This window comes from Ursus maritimus, unplaced genomic scaffold, assembly GCF_017311325.1.
Source record: "Ursus maritimus isolate PB19 unplaced genomic scaffold, ASM1731132v1 scaffold_24, whole genome shotgun sequence".
NCBI classification, from domain to species: Eukaryota; Metazoa; Chordata; class Mammalia; order Carnivora; family Ursidae; genus Ursus; species Ursus maritimus.
Genome location: NW_024424897.1, coordinates 17077713 through 17100167, shown reverse-complemented (window position 1 = coordinate 17100167; position 22455 = coordinate 17077713). Strand labels below are relative to the sequence as shown.

Genomic DNA, 22455 nt, shown 5'->3' with positions numbered 1-22455 from the left:
TTACTCATCAATTATTCCTACCTATCCTAAAAAAATAATGAAATGAAAATAAAATAATGAAATGAAGATAATAAGAAAGTGAAAGAATGATGGAATTGCTCAGAGGGATAATGCAATAGTGAAATCAAGACCGCTAGGATATCACCCTTCAGTTTTCTTACTGTGTTGCCCAAAAAATTACAACATCTTTCAAGAAGGTATAAAAGAAGTCCGGAGACACCATCCACCATCTTTGCTGCCTGGTTTTAGCTTTAACTGAACACAGTTGAAAATTCAGATTCCCCCCCTCCGCCGGCCATAATGGCAAAGAAAAGAAAACTGACCGAGGCAAATATTTCACACTTATTACATCTAATCCAAAGATTAATGCAGAGTGATAAGGTAGCACTTGAAACTCTAATGAAGATGGTGAAATCGATGATAATAAGTAAAATCTCAGACTACGTGGCTTCAGGTGATGTTATCCTGCATACATTTTCTCAAACTCAAGAACGAGTGCAGGGTGCCTCAATGGCACAGTCTGTTGAGTGCTGACTCTTGGTTTCAGCTCAGGTCTAATCTCAGGGCTGTGGGATCGAGCCCTGCGGTGGGCTCTGTGCTCAGTGGGGAGTCTGCTTGAGTTTCTCCCTCCCTCTCCCTCTGCCCCTATCTTGCCCCCACTCTCTCTCTCTCTCTCTCAAATTAAAAATAAAGAATGAGTGAATAATATACTTCTAAGGACAAAAAAAATGGCATTTTCATCTAGTTATTTATTCAACAAAAATTTTCATTGTGCAATATTTTGTGACAAGAAACTAGACCATCTCATTTTTCTAAAAGGACACATGACAGTGTTCTTTCATCTCTTATTTCATCTATGCATCAAAATTTCCTTGATATGGTTTCTAAGTAGACAGATGCTGAAGGCAGGTATTAATAGAAAGATGATGAGAAGAAACAGATGATATAGATATTAAAAAATTTAGCCATTCTAAAAGGTGTCTACAAATTTAAAAATGAAAATGTTTTGCAATTATGGAGTATTTGGTGGCCATCCTCTCTACAACAAAATAATGATTTTTTTAAAAAAATTCAAGTATTGTGTCTTGACAATGCAAATACAAAAAGAATCAGAAGTAATGACAAGCTAGACTCCATTACAGGTGTATTTGAAACTTAGAATCAGGGACGCCTGGGTGGCTCAGTCAGTTAAGTGTCTGCCTTCAGGTCAGGTCATAATCCCACGGTCCTGGGACAGAGTCCTCGCTGAGCAAGGAGCCCGCTTCTCCCTCTGCCTGCCGCTTCCCCTGCTTGTGCTTGCGCGCGTGCTCTCTCTGACAAATAAGTAAAAAATAAAATCTTTTAAAAAATAAAGTAAAACTTAGAACCAGTATGTAGAAGTTCATGCATGACAACTGATGGACTGTTAGTTACATTCAGAGGCTCCTGCCCATTTGGATGTAGGTATATAAATGTCTACATAGATATAGATATATAGATCTATCTATATCTATATCTTCAAAACCAATAAAATATGGAATAAAAATTTAGTTTGCTATATTTAAGTTATTAGATATATAATCGTCTTTCACTTCCTTTTACTCTTACATTTGTAAATTACTTGTAAAATAACTTAAAAATAATTTTTAAAAAGGAGTTATTTCAACCCAGATAGTAAATGATGATGACAATTTTTCTTGGCACCCTGAGTGTTAAAAAGATTTCTGAAGCAGAAAATATTGTAGTGTTAGGGATGAACAATAAAACTGAATTGGTTCTGGGACTGTCTGAAGAGTTACTGGACTTGTACCAATCCACCAAGACCCATGCCTTCTAGAACCAATGTGGCTAAGGCCAGAGACCTAGATCATGACATGAGCCAAAACTGAATCAAACACTCAACTGACTGAGCCCCCAGGTGCCCCCGCTGGTTGTTTGTTTGGTTGTTTTTTTTTTAATTGTGGTGTTTGTCTTTTTCGTACTTAATATGAAGGAGTTATTACAGACAATTTATAAAACACCAATTCTTTGTGGATTATATGCATTGCAAATATCCTCTCCAGTTTGAGACATCTATATTTAGTGTAATTTGTCAGAGGGAATTTTCTTCATATTATATTAATATAACCAAACTAACATTTTTTTTCTTTTATGGATTTGATTTCTGTATCTTAATAAAGAAATTCTTCTTGGGGTGACTGGGTGGCTCTAAACAAACAAACAAACAAATGAAACTTTCTTTTTTAAAGAATTCTTCTCTAGCCTCAATTCTTAAAGCTTTTTGCCTGTATTTCTTCTAAAAATGTTTTCTCTGGTAAGTTTTAGTTTATTTTTTGCAAATCCATTTTGCAATTCTGTATGATACGATAAGGACTGTATTTTATCTTTATCAAAACAGAAAGCCAATGATCTCATCCTGATTCACGGAATATTCCTTCCCCTTTGATTTGTATTGTCACTTTTCATATAGCAAGTTCTTCCTGTGTTCTATTGTTTCCTTGGTTTGCTTATGCAAGAACATATAACTGTCTCAATTACTACAGCTTTCCAGTAAATCATGATATGAAATAAGTCTTCATAATTTTCCAAAACTTTCATGGCTCTTCAAGTTTCAAAAAAAAAAAAATCAAGTTGTCAAATTCCAAAAAATTCCCATTAGACTTGATTGGAAAAGCATAAATTTATAAATTAATATGGGCAGACCTGTCATTTTATGATAATGTCAGTAGTCCCACACATAAACATGGTTTATCATTTACTAGCTCTTGAAAACATATTCTCAAAAATGTTTATAATTTTCTCCTTTAATTTTCCTGTTAAGATTTACTTCTAGGTACCTTATCATTTTGACTGTTGATGTAAGTGAAATTTTTTTTAAAGTTACATTTTTAATATCTTCACATTTTCTTTGAGTCTTGCCTTCTAAAGAATTTGAGTTTTCTTTATTCCTTTCCCAGCTCCTCCTCATGCTTTGGAAAAGTGTGAAAGTTATACACAATTTTCACATACACACTTAACTTAATGTTTGATGTTAATTAACAGTACTATCTTCTTCCCAAATAATACAAAGATCTTACATAAACTTAATCCACTTCCGATATGTTTTGTTCCATATTTTAGTTCTATCCTTTAAAAAAAAAATGTATTGATGACTATTATTGTTGTCTCATGCAGTGATTATTAAGTTTACCTCTTTTAAACTTTTTTATGGTGAACTATGGGATGCAGAGAGGGAAAGTTCACAAAATATGAATGCATGTTTCAAGGAACTGTCGAAAAATGAACATCCCTATAATGTAACAAGAAAGAGAATAGTGCCAGCATCGTGGGCACATGTCCTCACAACTCTTCCCCAATACCCCTCCCCTTTATTCCCCATAGGCAACCCCAATCTGATTTTTTACAGAAATTACTTCTCACTCTTCTTTATAGTTTACCACCTAAGCATGTATCATTAAACATTATATCTTAGTTCAACCTTATATAAATGGAATCGCACAGTATGTATTCTTTCTCGTCTGGTTTCTCTGGCTCAACATTTATTTGTGAGATCCACAACTATGTATAACCATAGTCTATTTCTTACTACTGTGTAATACTTCATTGTATATTTACATGACAATTTATCCATTTACTGGATACAAAGTTCTAAGTTAATAGTTCTTCTCTTCCAGCTTCTTAGAAATAGCATTCAACTAATTTCTGGTTTCCATCATTTGTGTTGGTATTTTCTATCACTTTTCATTGGTTTCATCCTTTGTCTCTGGTTATTTTTGTCTAACATCTTTCAGTGCGCTAATTCTCTCTTCAGATGTTTCCAATTTGCTGTTTAAACCCAACTACTTGAATTAATTTCAGTTGTTGAATTTCTCATTCCCAGAATTTCCTTTTTTTTTTTTTTTTATAGTTTTCACTGTTTGGCCAAAATTATCAATTTTGCTTCCCTTTGAACATGATAAGTGTAGTTATTTTAAAAGTCTGTATCTGAGAATTCCAATATCTGGAGGCCCAATTTCTATCACCTTTTGTTTCTCTTTCTTCAAGTTGTCTATGTCTTTGTACACCTGACTGCTTTTGATTATAACCAGGCATCTCATTTGCAAACTACAGAAATAATATGTGGCCTTGCAGGGTACTACCTTCTTCCAGGAAGGATCTACAATTCTGTTGGATGCCAAGGGGCACTAGTGATTTAGGAACCTTCAATTTAATTGTAGAGAAATTAGATGTGATTCAAAGCTGGCCTCTGTGAGAGCATGTGTACTTCCGGTTAACCCCTGCTTCTATCGTGCAGCCTTCCACAGTCCTAACTCAAATGGAAGTAAGTTCATCAGGTGTCCTCTCTTCATGAGCCATGCATTTCAACCTCTGGCCCCTTACTCCCACTGGCCTGTCAAAAGGGCTGTACCGCTGTTTAGCAGCTCCCTCCAGAAATGGCTAATATCTCCAAAGGAATGGTGACCCTACACACCAGGACCTTTTTTTTCTGGGCCTCCATTCTCCTCCTCCCAGCGGTTTGCTAATATCTATCAATCCCATGCTATCATTAGTCCAGGATTCATTTTTAAATCAATTTCTCAGTTTGGGGGCCCGAGACCACATAGGTCAGGGGTGGTGGTGGTGGTGGTGGTGGTGGTGGTGGTGGTGTGTGTGCTTTCAAATCCTAAGCATAAGTTAAGAATCCATAGTTCAGAATTCCCATGAGAGATTCTTTAGCTCCCACTGCAGAACTCAGACAGATGGTTAAATGTTTTTGTTATTTCTTTGTGCTGGTGAGCAATTTTTAGTCCATTCTTTTCATTGAGGACACAACCCCTTTGAAGGTTCCAGTTCCTAGTCCACACCCTAAGTGGGTTCAAGGACTCATTTTCTACCTGCTAGCGGGTACTAAAACCCAAACTCATACATTACCAGAACCAAAAGCTGTAGCTCTTATCTTTACCACTCTAATTTTCAGAGTTTTCTTCTCATTTCTGAAGATCTCCTTTTCTTTCTTGAGAATTAAATTATGCATTTAAAATGATTTTAGTTATATTTTACCCAGCATTTGAAGGTGTTTATGGAAGACAGGTTTTCAGGTTACCTAGTCTACTGTATTGCTAGAAGCAGAAATCTTATGGCATTGTTTTTAAACTTCTGCTGATGAAATAAATATGTTAGCATTAGCGTATGAGGGTTTTCTGGAGAAATGTAACAGTAAGATAGATCTATGGATCCATCCTATTGGACACCTGGAAATACACACACACACACACACACACACACACACACACACACAGATCCATATAGATCTAAATGTAGATCTATATCTATCTACAGAAAGATTAATCATAAGGAAGCGGGTAACCCAATTATGGGGCTTGACAAGTCCCCATATCTGCAGTTGGCAAGCTGGAGACATAAGAGAGCCAATGCTATAGTTCTCGTCCAAAGGCCTGCAAGCTGGAGAGTGAGGAAGGGCTGCAGTTTCAGTCTGAGTAGAAAGGCAGGGAAGAACTGATGGCCCAGATAAAAGGAGTGAGGCAGTAGGAAATTCCCTCTTAGTCAGGGGAGGAGCAGCCCTTTTGTTCTAGTCAGGCTTTCAACTGATTGACTGGGGCCCACCCATATTAGGGAGGGCAATTGCTTTACTCAGTCTACCAATGCAAATGGTAATCTCATCCAGAAATATCCTCACAAACACACCCAGAATAATGTTTAACCAAATGTGTGGGCACCCTGAGGCCCAATCAGACTGACACATAAAATTAACCATAACAATTAGTAAACTCGGGTTTGACTTTTAATTAATTTTTTTCTAAGACCCACATCAAACTTTCCTTTGAGACCTTTTCCTTTCCTTGAGACCTTAACAACTCATGCCTGTCACTCTACAAGTGAGAAGACTTAGTGGTAAGTAAACTAGCTTTCTGCTCGTGAACCTTACATATAGATAATTCTAGAAGTCATTTTATGGATTTAATTCCCCCCTTTTCCAAAGGATAAATGAGTTCAAGTATCTGAAAGTAATGTGGAATAAAAGTGACACCTGAAAATAAATTCATGCTCTGTTTTTGCAAAACCTTTGGCTTATATAATCATCTATCTTTGTATATGTACATGTGGGTAATGATGTGTTCACATCATGTAAATTCCCCATAATCCCTGGTTCAGTACTAAATATATTTTTTATTATATTAAAATATAATTCAGTACTAAATAAATTTTATCTGCATGTTTTCAAAACATGGATCACAAGTTTTCCACCATAGCTTTGGGCTTCACTCATTGTATAAATGATAACAACTTTTACTAAAAAAACTTATATTAACATTACCCTCCTTTGCTCCTCTTCAGCATCAGCAAAGAGTTTACGAATGTTAGCCTCTGATTCTCCCACATATTTGTTAAGGATTTCTGGCCCATTGACCACTTTGGGCTCCCTTGCATTCAACATCTTGCCAATCTGTCGAGCCAAGAGAGTCTTACCACAACCTGGGGGCCCATATAACAGGATGCCTTTAACATGTTTGCAACCTAAAAAGGAAAAGAAAACAGTCTTATAACAACTAACTAAACTCCAAGTAAGACATCTAAAGGAAAGTTTTCTTTCTTCTTCATATGCATGTTAGGAAAACTATAGTCATGTCATTAACATATAATACCCAAGTGCCAGAGCAGAACAAGAATGAACAACTAAAGCTCTTTTTTTTTAAGTAGGCTCCACACCCAATATGGGGTTTGAACTCATGACCTGGAGATCAAGAGTTGCATGATCTCTCCAGGCGCCTCTAAAACTCTTTTTTTTAAATAGAAAATCCAGAAAAAAATTCCTACACAAGTACCAATATTTGAGTGTGAAAGCTGCCAATTAAAGGTCTTTGGAAAAGTATATTTGAACTATCATTTAGAACAAATACATTTAACTCTGAAAATGTCTCTTTGACCTAAATACCTAATTAGGAAGTATTACTTATTTTCTATTATCTTTTACTTTAAAGTCAAAGAATAAAAGAGATCTGCTTTTAGGCAAATTTAACTCAACACAAATCTATTATGATACGGTAGGCTATGGAAACCATATCTTAGTCATAGAAATTACAGGTCTACCTGTCAACACAAGCCCTTGAAGAACAGGCAAACATGTTTTGAGTTGGCTGGTATAGAGCAATCCATAGGATCCAAATGGATGTTACGACTTAGTGGATAAAGGTGAATGTCCTACTTCATGTGACTAATGCCAAGGGAGGCACACGCTTTTCTCAGCACCACCCAGATGAAGATGAAGTTTCAAAAGAACAAAATTCAATTCTTTTCTAGGCAAGCACTACTAAATGGCTTAAAAGTTATCAGTAACAATTGGGAAAGAGCAGGACTGGTGATTTAGACTCCCCAGGATTTCTTTAGCCAACTCTTCATGACCATTAACTCCATTTCTAAGATTCGGACGACCTGTGGTTTCAGTTTACTAACTCTAGGAATTCTCACCTTTCTTGCAGTTTCACACTTAAGATGCATGACTCTTGTTTCATGAGTTTTTCCCTTACACTATACCAAAAAAAGCATTCTGCAAAATAATGATTTATTAGATTTCAGTGTTACACTCAAAAGTACAGGTGAAAAAGAAAATTTCTGGAAATGAAATATAGTGTGTTTCCATGTATAATAGTTTGTCCTTATTTGGAATGAAAGCCTTAAAAACTGTTTCTTTAAAAAAAATTATGACAATACGTTTAATAACTCACATAAAAGAAATCACAAGGTACAACTCTACTAGATATTTTAGATTCTCAGGAGGAAGACCCTTTGGGTTGCCAGTATGGTCACTGCTTCTATATGTCAAAAAAACACTCCCTTTAAAATCCCTGAGAGTAATGAGATGTGTGCCTATGATTAGATTTGTAGAGACAAGGGGAACTTAGTGGAAACCCTTGAAGGCTTAAGAGTCTTAACCCTTCTCACCACAGAGTAAATTCTTGTCCCGAGAACCATGGCCAATAAAATGTCTTTGCCCTTGACCCACTCTTGGAGCACAAGCAGTAGTGTGATACAGTGGTCAGGTGTGAGCTTCTCCTAGAGGCCAACATCAGGAGGCACTGCCAGCATCCAAACCACTGGGGCACTTCTGATGAAGACTTTGGGACCTGGCTGCTAATCTCACCCTCCAAGCCAACTGCTACCATCATGACTTGAAACTATTCATATAAACCACAGCAGAAGCAGGTGGTCATGGTGGTGGTAAAACAAGGCAAAGGAAAGGGGAGTCAGAAAGGAGAAAATGAAGACTTGCTGAGGACAAAGTACCAAGCCTTATCCTCATCCTCTTATTTCTTAACTTTCTCCAAATTTATCAACTTCCTCCTAATGGTACTTCCTTCCACATTAAGCTACACTTTCTTTCAACTCCCTGGCCTTCTTACACTTCTATTCTACTCATCCCACAGGCCTGAACACAATATGGCTTTACTGCACCTACACGTTGGCCACAGAGCACAGCCAGGGAAAATTACACCACTGTCCTGACTGATATTCTCACAATTTCCTGTTATCCAATTTCAGTTCCATGCTCACTGCTTCTCGATACTGCATGCCACCCTTTACTGGTTTCTGTTAGTCCGCCTCCCATTCTTCACATTAATTACCCAGATTGTCACCGTTCTTCTCTTCTCAAGCGCTACCCCATGCGTTTAATTCACAGAAAAGATCTAGATTCCTACTTCGCATATTAAAAAAAAAAAAAGGACTACCAGGTATGAACTTCGTTCAGCTCACTGCTTCTCTTACCACAAATTCATCTGCAGACACATCCATTCTCAACCTCACCATGGCTTCTCAAAGGAGTTTCTTTCCTCTTCTCCAAAGTTTAAGTTGCAATTATTTGTTTATATACCTTCTCCATTAGACCATGAACTATTCAAGAGCAGGCGCTACCTCCTCAGTCTGGAATTGCAAACATCCACCATAATGTCTAGCATATAATATGTACTCAGTAAATGGCTGAATAAGTAAATTGTTGTTGACTCCTTTCCTACAAAACTCAAAGAAAATGAGGGAGAGGAGGGGGCGCCTGGGTGGCACAGCGGTTAAGCGTCTGCCTTCGGCTCAGGGCTTGATCCCGGCGCTATGGGATCGAGCCCCCCATCAGGCTCCTCCGCTGTGAGCCTGCTTCTTCCTCTCCCACTCCCCCTGCTTGTGTTCCCTCTCTCGCTGGCTGTCTCTATCTGTATCTTTAAAAAAAAAAAAAGAAAGAAAGAAAAGGAAATGAGGGAGAGGAGACCATTTAAAAAAATTATTTGAGGGACGCCAGGGTGGCTCAGTCAGTTAAGCATCTGCCTTCGGCTCAGGTCATGATCCCAGGGTCTTGGGATCAAGTCCTGCATCAGGCTCCTTGTTCAGCGGGGAGCCTGCTTCTCCCTCTACCTCTGCCTGCTGCTCCCCCTGCTTGTGCTTCCTCTGTCTCTGACAAATAAATAAATAAAATCTTAAAAAAAAAAGATTAAAAAAATTATTTGAAGCTCTTCATTTATGGAAGTAAATGTTTACTTTCATAACGGAACTAATTTAAACACCTAAAAAACGTATTTACAGTGACTGGGACTTTGCAAATTTAGCAGACCAAACTATATAATATATAACATAGATCTTCCTCAACTTATGATGAGGTTACCTCCTGATAAACCCATTGTAAGTTGAAGACAACCCTTGTGACGGCATGGCCAACTGGGAGCTGTGGGTGCTGCTGCCCAGAATCATGAAAGAATATTGTGCTGCCTACCTCTAGCCCAGGAAGACCAAAATTCAAAATTTGAAATATGTTTCTACTGAATGCATATCACTTTCACACCATCAAAAAGTCAAAAAATCATTAAGTCAAACCATCATAAGTTGGGGACTGTCTGTACTAGAGTCTTAACTCCACAACTCTGTTTTCGCATGTGGAAAATGCTCAATTTAATGTGGTTTGATTTAAATGGACTCAGACTTTACAAACAATTCACAAAATATTTCCACGAAGTCTGAAAGAGATAAAATGCATATCCATGGAACTTACTGTATTTCATACATATCTCTGAAATAACAGAATCTACTGAATATGACACCAATAGGAATGTCATAGAAGTGCGAGTCTGCATTAGAACTATAATTCTTTCAGGATCTCAAGAACACACATCAAAAATATACATTGACATGTGAAGATTTTCAAAATCTACTTCCACAAAGGAAGCAGTTACTTGAATAAGCAGTGGAAATGGGACTTTGTTATTACTACTATTATTATAGCCTATTCTGACTTATTAAATAAGCATTGGTCTCTAATTTTAAATGAGTCATAAAAACTCTTCGTAAGTAATTCCATTCAACAAAAGTGTATTAAGCTCCTGTTTGGACTAGGCATGAAACTAGGTGTTAGGGATACAAACATGAAAAAGGCAGTCCCTACCTGCAGGGCATTTCTGGTTTAGTAGGAAAGACAGAAATAAAAATAGGTTATCTACAATATAATATGACATTATCAGAGATATGTATGAAATGTTTTTGGAACCTGGCCAAGAGAGACTGACTCTGCCAGGTGATGGCAGAACATTAGGGATGGATACGGGAAGACATAATATTTAGTGTAGGCCTTGAAGGACAGCAGGAGGTTCATGATTGGCCACAGAAGAGGAAATGGCACCTAACGAGGGAAACTAGCATGATCAAAGGCATAAAGGTATGGACATAGAAGCTATCCTTTCAAAACAGCCAGTAGTAACCTGTTGTGGCTACAGCCTTGGAGGGGAGGGGAGGGGAGTGCCTGGAGAAGAGGCTGACAGGCTCCCAACTATGGAAGGCCTTGACACCATGCCCAGGAGTTTTTAATTTGTTTTGTAAAAACCCTGAGGTTTTTAATCAGGGAGAGTGCACAATGAGATATACATTTAAAAACTAACTCTGGTGGTAGAGTGGAGGAAGGACTAGAGAACAAAGATGAGTGGGTTAAAGTGTAGCTAGAGGAATATTTTTAACCTTTTTCTGGGGACACTGCCTCACTGGCTGGCTCTGGACTTCTGCCAATTAAACTTTCATTTCCCTCCAAGTCCTTTGGAAGCATATGAACAAATGGGTCCAGAGGCCTTAGGAAGACACCTCCCTAGAGATGCCCCAGCTTTCTCCTGAGCTTCTGCAGGACATTAAGACGTGGCTCTGATGCTGGAAAGCCTCTGACCTGTGGCTGCTGGACTGTCCTGTCTGACTGCCAAGCTGAACTGACTGCTGTCACTTGTTCTTTCTTGATGTCTTACGTGCCTCGCTGCTCAGAGATCAGTGCCCTGGGCTGGTGAACTACATAGCAAAGAGCAGACATGGAAAGAGAAATCAGTGGAACTGACTCATTTAAATTGTCATAGTCTCTCATTCTATCTCTTACTTTCTTTCCCATGGAATAGTCTAATGGACCTGTCCCGAAAAATGCACATGTACAAAAAATTTGCATGCAGTTTTGAGGGTATTCTTAGATCCTCTGAGGCCTATTCATGGAATCCAAATTTAAACCCCTGAATATAGTACTGAAATAATCTAGACAAGAGACCAGAAATAGAAAGAGGCAATAGTCGTAAGAAATTGTAGTAGGAAAAGAAAGGAAGATTTGGGACATATTCATTTGGTGGTGGGGAAGAGGAGGCAGTTCTCTTCTGACTACTTCTACTTTCTCAATGAAATCATGATTCCAGGGTACCAGCAGCTGGTGAGGAGGGACTGGGAGGAGGAAATGGTGCTGGAGGTCTGAGGAGAATGGAGAAGAGGAACGAGTCCTCTTCGAGAGAAGGAGAGTAAAGTGGCTAGACTAGGGAAATGCAGAAGGAATAGCAGGAAATACTGATTCCAAGAAACACTGAGGGCCAACTTGAGGTGTGCTTCTTAAATTTAAACTGAGATCAGATACCATGCTTTGTGCTCTTCTGAAGCCATTCTCAGTAGTCTGGGTACCGATCCAGAGCAGGCAGGTAGCTGACACACACCCAGGCCTTTGACACACACAGAAGATGAGGAGCAAGGCCATAAAGATGTACTTGAGGAGGATAAACATGACAGACCACAGAAGCGAAGCTGGGTAAAGAGGGAAGAGAGAACAAAAAGGTTGGGAGGTGAGAGTAAATTAACTGGAGGGTCCTGTGGGATCCAAGCTGCTAGAGCTGTGGAGGGCAATGCTAGCACGGCACAAGCAGGAGGCGGCTTGAGAGCAGGACGCTTAGCGCTGAGATCCCTGAAATGGTGGTTACTGGTAATGGTGAAGCCTGGGGTGTGACCAAAGAGGGGGTGGCTGAGATGGAGTGAAAGGAAAGTTCACTGGAAATGAGGAAGCCAAAGAACTGTGAAGATAGTCTGATAGGAGTCAGACTCCGAACTGTCCTGTGAGAATTACATCACCGCTAGGTGACTGTAAAGCTTGAAAATAAGTGACTACTTTGCTTATGAAATTCTTTCTGAGACCGACAACTCTGGCCCCTTAACTTATCGGACACTACTGTCACTTGAACATTGCAAGTGATAGTACCCATTCTGCTGATGCAAGCTCCAAATGAGCACCGTAGTGAATGAGGTGGACCACAGCAGTTTCACAAAGATTTCACGAGAGTTTCAGGAAGTCAGGATTCTCCATGGCTTCAGCCTCTGTCTTCCAGGTGGACTGGATTACGGTCAAAGTCAATCCCACCTGCTTCTCTTATGCCTCAGGCAGAGTCCGTTTCATACCTATGTCTCCAGTTTTCCAAGCCCATTTAGGGTCAACACATACTCGTTCACATAATCCAGGCTACAAGGCTACTGTGATTATCAGTTCCGTGTGCATATGTCCTGCTATCTCCTCCACCCCTTGTTCTACTGTGTGTTTCTTCTCCAAAGTCCCCTGTGTCTCCCCAGTGCAAAACCACTGTCATAGTTCCTAGTGGCCACTTCCCTCTCAGGGAGCACACATGCAGCTCTGCTGGCACTCACCTGGAATGACTTGGTGCTACTGGGAGGAACTGAGGCTATTTCTGGGTACTTCATCCAAAAGCACAGTTGCCATGCCAGACGACCACAGCCTACCCTCTGCCTGCTCATTTGAGGTAGATTAGCATGATACGCCTTCCCACCTCACTTCTTACTCTCTCAGTTGAATTAGCAATGAATTCTCCAGCAATATATAAAACTTGGAATACTGTTTGAGCCCCAGGTATTGACACCCAGTGATTATAATCATACAAATTTTGGTGGGGACAACTTGAAGAGGCTTTAAGGTGTGTGCTACGAATAACCTCAAATCATTTCTGATCTGAAAGTCTAAATTGAAGAAGGCCGTATACACTATAATAAGGCTTATCCAGCCCTCTGATGAAAATGATCCATGAAAAAATAAGATATCTAATATGCTAATTGTAATCTCTCTTCTTAAGATAGCTCAATGAAAAATATATAGCCTTACCACTGCACTAAAATGAATAAACAGTAATGTTTGCTGTTTATAATCTTATAAAACGTTATCCCAAAAAAGTGACAAGTATGTTTGCTAGGCTCTTTTATTTTAAAAAGCAGTGAATTTCCTTTGTTTTCCTGAGATGATATCAGAGGCAAGCTGCACTGAGGAAAAACTGTCAGTCAACTTTTAGGTATCCGAAAGAGGAAAAACTATACATATTAAAAAAAAAACCAACACAACTAACAACTACTCATTGATTTTACACAAGAGTGAACAGAATGATAATATATTAGAAGTGATCTCTGTCAAATTAGCATCAGGGTAAGGAGTGTCTAGTTCATTTTGTGGACAAAAAGATCTGTAAAGAGAGAAAGTGTGAAGTGGGTTTTGAACGACAGCTGATGTTTAAAGGGGAAGTGCAAGTAGCTTCCAGTTCAGATGCAGACGGACTTGCCATGTTTGCCTAAGAGGGAGACTATCAACAGACTAGTGGCAAGTCAGGACATATTCACAAGTCTTGCAAGCTTCTCTCTGCAGTTGTGCAAACCAGATTTGAATGCTTATTTTTAAACAGTGCATGCACTTGCAGAAATACAATCACAAGTCAATATTAATATATGATCTTTTGTTTTAAAGTTTGCATAATTCCAATTTCTCCTAGAACCATGAGTATGTTCTTACTTCCATCCAACTCATCATTTCAGTAGTATGATATGATTACTTACGAAATAGTTTGGTATTTTCCAGCCATGCAGTGAGGACTTGGAGCACCACTTCTATCAACATACTGAAATACAGGAGGCCCTTTTAGTTTGTTTGTGCGTTTCAAAGACCGTCAATCAGCATCTAACACAGGCTATCATCTGCAATTGCTGAGCTGTGCACTTATCAAATATTTAAGGAAAGGACACATTTAAGACTAAAAACTCACTCCTGACCCCATTTGGGCAGTCAGGTCTCTGATCAGCCACAGGTGTCATTCTGTCTAGCAGAGACTTGCTGTGCCCCGCCAACTTTAAAATATTCTCAAGAACACTTTGAGTTCCGTTACGATAAAGTGAAAAAGGCCTACGCCCTGAGCACCAAGCAGCTGTGTGATGTCTACCACCTGACTGGTCTATATCCAAATTAGTCAACTGAGATTTAATATAGATCGTCTCATTAGATAGTCTAGAACTAAAGATGGGGTATGTGTAGCAACTCTCCAAACTAATCTCTGCTGACACCCCCACCCTTTTACACTCCCTCCTAGGGTGTGGCCTGGTATTTCATGAATTCTTGATGACAAAGATCATGCTTCTACTATGGCAGGTCCTGCCTTGCTGCCATCTGGCATGTGTTCTTATTGGTTTCAGAATTTTACAGCTTTCCCTTTCTTCTTCTTCCCTTTGTCCCTTAGCTTTCTACTTATTCCACTTGCTCTATAAGGCATCTGCTGCACACTAGCAAATACCTTGTCTCCTCTAGCAGACAACTTATTCTTTCTTTTCCTACACCTGGAACTTCTACTCATTCTATCGAGTTCATGTTCTTCTGCTCCTCAGAAATCACCTCCTTAAGCAATGCCCCCTAACCCTGTCACATCTGACTGTGTCAGTGCCACCTCGTTCGCATCCCATCTTTGGTTCTATTCTCCAACACTTACAGTAGCAGTAGTCAAACTTTAACACGCACCAATGTTCAATGGGGCCTGTTAAAACGCAGATTTTCAGGCATCACTCTTAGAAATTTGAATTCATTAAGTCCAGAGTGGAGCTGAGGAAGGTGACCAGTTATAAAGCTTCCCCCCACCCAGGCGAGTCTAATGTAGGCCAGAGGACACTGAGAACCGTACATACTTACAACTGACATTTTGTTAAGTCATTTTCTAAGAGTTCTGAGGTTTTTATTTTATTTATATATATGTTCTACAGCCTAAATTAAATCATAAGCTGAGAAGGACACATTTTTTATTCCTTGACAAGTTGTAGCTATAAAATAGCAAAAAACTATTCTAACAAGATAGAAGTTATCAAGAATAAATGTAAGATTTCTGTAGTTGAGTAGAGCTAGGGGAGGTACGGTTTTGTAAGAGATGATTTGGGGGTTTTACTCAACAGTAATTCAACGTGAGATAGAACCCAAGATAGCATGTGGATGTCAAAAATGCTAGTGCAATTCCAGCCTGCATTAAAAGAAGACTGAGGTTTTGAACAACGGATGGAGAGTTCTGGTCTGTTTTAGAACAGGGGAGACACTTGCAACATATCACTGATTTCTGGGTTTCACAACTTAAGATGAATATAAACAAATGTTAAAGTTCAGAGAAATGTGAATAGGCTGGTAACAGGATGAAAATAAATTACAAAAGGATTGGCTGGAGGAACCAACCAAGCTGGGAGATGTAGCTTAGGAAAAAGATGAATCCTGCAGGACTTTAGGTCTGGACAGAACAGCTCTCTTCACATGCCTTAAGGGCTTTCATAGTGAAGGAGAAGCATCCTTGTTCTATAGAGTCTTAGTGGGGAGAACTAGATCTTGTAGAAATACAAGGATATACATCTCACCTTAACATAAGGAAGACTCACATATACGCTTGTCCAAAAAATGGAATGCAACATTCAAAGACAATAATTCCCCTGTCACTGCAGGAATCTAAGCTTAGACTAAGGAACTTGACAGAAGTTATTTAGCAAAAATGGAGAGAAAATTCAACAAAAGTGTATGAACTAAATGATATTTAAGATCCCTCGCAATGCTGAGATTCTAAATTTCCCTTGACATTCCCTGGCAGAACCAGCTAGTTTTGTAAAGAGAATGAGCTTTGAAATAAATATTCCTGGATACAAAGGGGAAAAGAGACTGAAGGCTAGGAAGATAATATGGAAGCTATTGCTTATAGTTCAAGTATAATTTACTGAAGCTATAAAAAAATAAAAAAGGAAGGATCCAAAAAATGAAGCAGAAAAAAATTAGGAGTATTCAATAATGGATTTGAAAAATGCATGCACACACAAATACAGCCAACTGATTTTTGACAAAAGAGCAAAGGCAATACAATGGAGCAAAGATCGTCTTTTCAACAAATGGTGCTGGAACAACTGAACATCCACGCGCCAAAAAAAAAAAAAAGAAGAAGAAGAAGGAATCCAGACACAGACCTCACGACCTTCACAAAAACTAATGCAAAGTGGATCCCAGGCTTACATGTTAAAATGCAAAACCATAAAACTCCTAAAAGACAACATAGGGGAAAAACCGAGATGACGCTAGGTACGGCAATGGTTTTTTAGATATGACACCAAAGGCATGATCCATAAGAGCAATAGTTGATACAATGGACTTTGTTAAAATTAAAAACTGCTCTGTGAAAGACTATGTCAAGAGAATGGGAAGACAAGTCACAGACTGGGAGAAAATATTTGCAAAAAACACATGTGACGAAGCACCAAAATATAGCAAGAACTCTTAAAACTCAAAAATAAGAAAACAACCCAATTTAAAAATGGGCCAAAGACCTTAACAGACACTTACCCAAACAGGATATACAGATGGCAAATAAGCATATGAAAAGATGCCCTACATCATATGTCATCAGGGAAATGCAAATTAAAGCAACAAGATACCACTACACACCTATTAAAATGGCCCAAATCCATAAGATTGACAACACCAAATGCTGATGAGGCTATGGAACACAGGAACTCACATTTGTTGCTAGTGGAAATGCAAAATGGCACAGCCATTTTGGAAGACAGCTTCTTACAATATTAAACATACTCTTTCTATATGATCCAGCAATTGCACTCCTTGGTACTTAGCCAAATAGTTGAAAACTTATGTCCACACTGAAACCTGTACACAGATGTTTATAGGAGCTTTATTCACAGTTATTCATAATTGCCCAAACTTGGAAGCAACCAAGATGCCCTCTAGCAGGTGAATGGGTAAATAAGCTGTGGTGCATCCAGACAACGGAATACGATCCAGCACTAAAGAGAGATGAGCCATCAAGCCGTGACAAGACACGGAGGAACTTTAAATGCATATTGGTAAGTGAAAGAAGCCAATGTGAAAAGGCTACATGCTGTATGATCCCAACAATAGGACATTCTGGAAAAGGCAAAACTACGGAGACAGTAAAAAGATCAGTGAGTGCCAGGGATTGGGGGAGAGGGCACAGAGGATTTGTAGAGCAGTGAAAATACTCGGTATGATACCACAACAATGGATACGTGTCATTATACATTTGTCCAAAGTCACAGAATGTACAATACCGAGGGTAAACAGTAATGTAAACTATGGGCCATGGGTGATTATGATGCGTCAGTAGGTTCAATTATAACAGAGATACCACCTGGTAGGAGATGTTGATGTTGGGGGAGGCTATGCATGTATGGAGACTGGGATATATGGGAAATCTCTGTATCTTCCCCTCCTTTTGCTGTGGGCCTAAAACTACACTTGAAAAAAAGAAAAAGTCTTAAAAAAAAAAAAATGCTTGCAAAGCAAAGGAAAAAGGGAAGAAAACATGACTCCAAGGACCTAGAAAATAAAAGAAACTAGGAAGAGATAACTATTTGTGGGATGAGAAAACATGTTTAATAAATGTAACAAAGTTTTGAACATTTCAAGCTTTTTTTTTTTTTTAAGGTAGACTCCACACCCAGCTTGGAGTCCCACATGGGGCTTGAACTCATGACTCTGAGATCAAGACCTGAGCTGAGATCAAGAGTCGGACGCTTCACCGACTGAGCCACCCAGGGGCCCCTCAGTAAGAATTCTAATGGGAGATGGTGAAAGCTTCTGGAGATAGAGCCATATGTTACATACAGTAAAGGTGATCTAAGAATCACCACTAAATGCTTGGACAAAAGGCATGAATAAGTTCATATGAAATATTACCTTTCGGAAATGGAATTATTAAACCTCCAATCTGAGCTTTTTTTTTTTTTTTTTTAAGATTTTATTTATTTATGTGACAGAGAGACAGCCAGCGAGAGAGGGAACACAGCAGGGGAGTGGGAGAGGAAGAAGCAGGCTCCCAGCAGAGGAGCCCGATGTGGGGCTCGATCCCAGAATGCCGGGATCACGCCCTGAGCCGAAGGCAGACGCTTAACGACTGCGCTACCCAGGCGCCCCTGAGCATATTAACTTTTAAGAGTTGGAAAAACATAGATGTTATTTGAAAAAGAAATGAATGAATAATTAATGCGTACAGAACCCAAGCAGGGACAGATGGAGGCTGGAAGTGCAGCTACTGGAAGCACTGTCCTAAGCGCTTTCGTGTGTTCTCTTCCGTAGTCCTTTAAAAAGCCCTGTGAGCACGTCTTATTCTTACCCTTCTTCCGGCAGATGTGGAACTGAGGCTCGCAGCAGTAAAATGACTTCCCCCTGGAGACACAGCTGGTAAACAAGAGAGTCGGAACGTGAACAGCACTCTGCCCGATGCCAAGTGAGCACTGGCAGGACAGCTCAGCCACTGGCGGCACCGGGTGTCCGCTCTGCCTGAGACTCAGGTTCAGCAGACCTGAGGGAGAACCTGGAAATCCGTTTCTGAATTGTTTTTTCTTTTTTATTTATTTATTTATTTATTTTTAAAGATTTTATTTATTTATTTGACAGAGATAGACAGCCAGCAAGAGAGGGAACACAAGCAGGGGGAGTGGGAGAGGAAGAAGCAGGCTCCTAGAGGAGGAGCCTGATGTGGGGCTCGACCCCATAACGCCGGGATCACGCCCTGAGCCGAAGGCAGACACTTAATGATGCGCCACCCAGGTGCCTCTGTTTTTCTTTTTTAAAGCTCCCCCAAATTCTGATAGACCCCAAAGACGGAGAACCACTGTGTTCCTAAATAGAAGTGGCATCAGAAGGAGAGACATTTTGGAATAACCCCCCAAAACTGAAGAAACATGGCGAAGCTCTTCAGAGTGGGAAAAGACAACGCTCAGTAGGAAAGCTAGGCTCTTTGATCTCATACGCTGGGGACACGGAGACCTACATTATCACTCTCAACTCCCACAGATATTTACTGAGTATCCATTAGATACCCCAAAATATGCTAAGCCGAGTTCTTCCAGGAGATGAGTAAGATGGCCTTTGTCATAAGTAGCTCGATATTAAAAATCAAAGACACAACTGGATAGAAACAAAATAGATAAAGGGCTATGAGAAGCCAAAGAGGAAAAAAAAATTACTTCTACTGGGAAGACACGTGTGAGGGCTCTTCCAGAGAAGGGAATCAAGCTGGAACCTGAAGGATAAGCTTCCCTGCCAGAGTCTGTGCACAGACTTCATATGTCACTAAAATGAGGCATTCACACAGCAGTTGTTCCAGAAACATTTCTACATCTCATCTGCTTTCCCCTTTTTACTAATGAGGAAACTACATTCACGAGTCACACAGTCAATGACAAATTAAGACGAGGCTCCAAAACTCTTGACACCTTGTCCATCAGTTTCCCGGTAACCACTAGAGTTCTCCCATTTCTCTCTCTCTTCCAGAGAACCGATGCAGTGACTGATTTCATCTATAACATTTTGACTTTTTAAGAAGGAAGTCTAAATCTGGCAGTGCATGAAAAAAGGGTTTACACTTGGGAATGCTCTTTGAGTCAGCAATTCCACTTCCACGAATTTATCCCAAATGTGACTTTAGCTTAAATCAGCCGCTTACTCTTCTGGGGCCCCAATGTCCTCAACTACAAAATAAGAATGACATGAACAAACATCAGTGTTTCTCAAAACTGATGTTTCCCTGGAACATTAATAGGTGTATCTTTATGTAGTATGCGTAAGTAAGTTTAAGTAAATTTGGAAAATTTTAGACTAGATCATTTCTAAGGTCTCCTACTCTAATCTGGTCTAATTCTGATTCAAGTATATAGCTACGTGAATGTACTTAAAGCTACTATATTTACAGATGTATCTGGAGGTTACCTGTGGTTAGCTCCTAGAGAGGAGTATTAGATAATGCAAAACGGGTGACAATCCTTTTGAGCAAATGTCATACCTTGACAGCAGCAACTGAGTGCAGAAAGCAAAGGGGCTACAGGAAAAAGGCACAAAATAGTGTCTGAGAATGGACTGGATAATTAAGGTAATAAATGTAAACAATGTCTTTTATTCTGTTTCTAGCTATCCTTCTAAATGATCTTTTCCCTCAAATGCTTATAGGAGTTGCCAAAAACAGAATTACTCAACTACAAGGTCAACCCATTCAACTTTTTAAAAAATTCGTTTTAGATAAAATGAAGAAAAGGACTCAATCTTTTGTCTATGGTAAAAAAAAAACTATCACCTTTCTCTCCTTGTGTGCACACAGTGTCCCACCTGGAGCCATTACTACTTATAAGACAAACCTGAATTTTCCACAGTTGAGTTCTGTCATTCATTATCACATATGGGCAGCCTTCTCCAGCCAGAGAAAGAAGAGACGACAGAGACTGTGTAACTCAAGGGAAGTGCGTCTTGCCTATCTCCCTTGGTCTCAGCTCATCACAGCCACAACTGGTGGCCTAAATGAGGCACTGCAGAAGAGGCCAAGTCATCACGTGGCAGACAGAAAAGCAAAAAAGAATCAATCAAGAGAAGTTTTGTAGAAAAAGTCCAGTAACACAGGAAAAGTGCCAGGCAAAAAAGTAGTTGTCGATCAGCTTAGAAATGTCCCTGGAATGTACTAATAGTCAGCAGTCTGGATGATTCTCCTACGTATACCTGAGATTTGACTGAACATATCTAGTGTGTGGCTTGGCAGCATTCTCATTACAGGTTTATCCTGCAGTAACCATTCATTATCAAAAGGCTCCTAAGTCTTGCTAAGTTTTCTCCCTCGTGACACGATTCTTGGTAGATTTTTTAAAAATCAAAGCACTTCCAAAAAAATTATGTCATTGTGGATAAATTCGAGTAAATATGTATAAACGGTAGAGAAGTTCAAGCTACAGATGTGTGTATCTTTATATATCAGTTTTCAGTCACTCTGGAATAGGAACAGAACTCAAACCATCACATGCCCAGAGAGAAGATACCGTGTGAAAGCCTGAGGTGTTAATGAAGAACTCACAGCCCTAAGTACAGGAAACCTTTGAGTCCTGAATACATTATCTACAGTAACTTTCAACGTTAAGTTTTACACAATTAGGAAAATGGTATATGGAAGGGATTTACTGCTGTCTCTTCTAACGTCTTTGAAAAACCTAAAAGAACATCACGTTATTTAAAAAACAAAAGGCAGGGACACCTGGGTGGCTCAGTTGGTTAAGCATCTGCCTTTGGCTCAGGTCATGATCCCAGGGTCCTGGGATCAAGTCCCCAATTGGGCTCTTCACTCAACGCAGAGCCTGCGTTTTCATCTGCCCCTCCCCCCAACTCATGCTCTCTCTCTCTGACAAATAAAGAAATTAAATCTTTAAAAATAAATAAAAATAAAAAACAAAAAGCAAAACCCACATTTCTTGCAGGTTTTTTAAAAATTATAAACATATTATCAAAGGTATATTGCTCCAAGTAACAAGTCATACGGAACACTACGAAAAGTCTCTTCAGAATCACGGTAGAAGAACTCTCCTAAATAATTTTGCATTAAGTTCTGTGCAGCTTTTTGCTAACATCATTGCTAATTCTTTCTTCCACCTCCCTTCCTCCAATATTCTATTAAGATAATCGTTTTTCTAAATCAGTATTCACATACAAGAAACTGACAAGATTTATAGAAGTGGTAGAGCATTTATCACCTCCTCTCTGATGGAATGTGATAAAAAGTAAATATAAATCAGCCAAAGTATGAGTTCACAAATAAAGAAAAAAATTTCTAAGTGTCCCCTTGACTACCTTATCAACAAACACTATTCAAAATGGACAATTACCAAACATCATAAGAGGATAATCTAAGGCGTTAACTATCTTCAACAGCAACGAAAGTTTCAGATAAGGAAATAGATCTATAAACATTTGACTGAAGGCAATGGATTAAAGATTTTTGCCTCTTACGGAGCTGGAAGAGTACCTTAGGCAACAGAGTCATACCAAACAACTACCTCTATGGAGTGTTTGTTAGTGAGGATGAACAGGAGCAGGAT

At 39.3% G+C, this 22455-nt stretch overlaps 1 protein-coding gene across 2 annotated transcripts in view; it reads right to left on the bottom strand.

The window, feature by feature from the left end:
- Positions 1 to 22455, bottom strand: part of NSF (N-ethylmaleimide sensitive factor, vesicle fusing ATPase) — a 147310-nt gene that overhangs the window by 62743 nt on the left and 62112 nt on the right. For both annotated transcript variants that reach the window (XM_040640450.1, XM_040640451.1), the window contains exon 9: positions 6296 to 6495. In XM_040640450.1, the coding sequence (XP_040496384.1) occupies positions 6296 to 6495 (200 nt within the window). The remainder of the gene's footprint in view (positions 1 to 6295; positions 6496 to 22455) is intronic.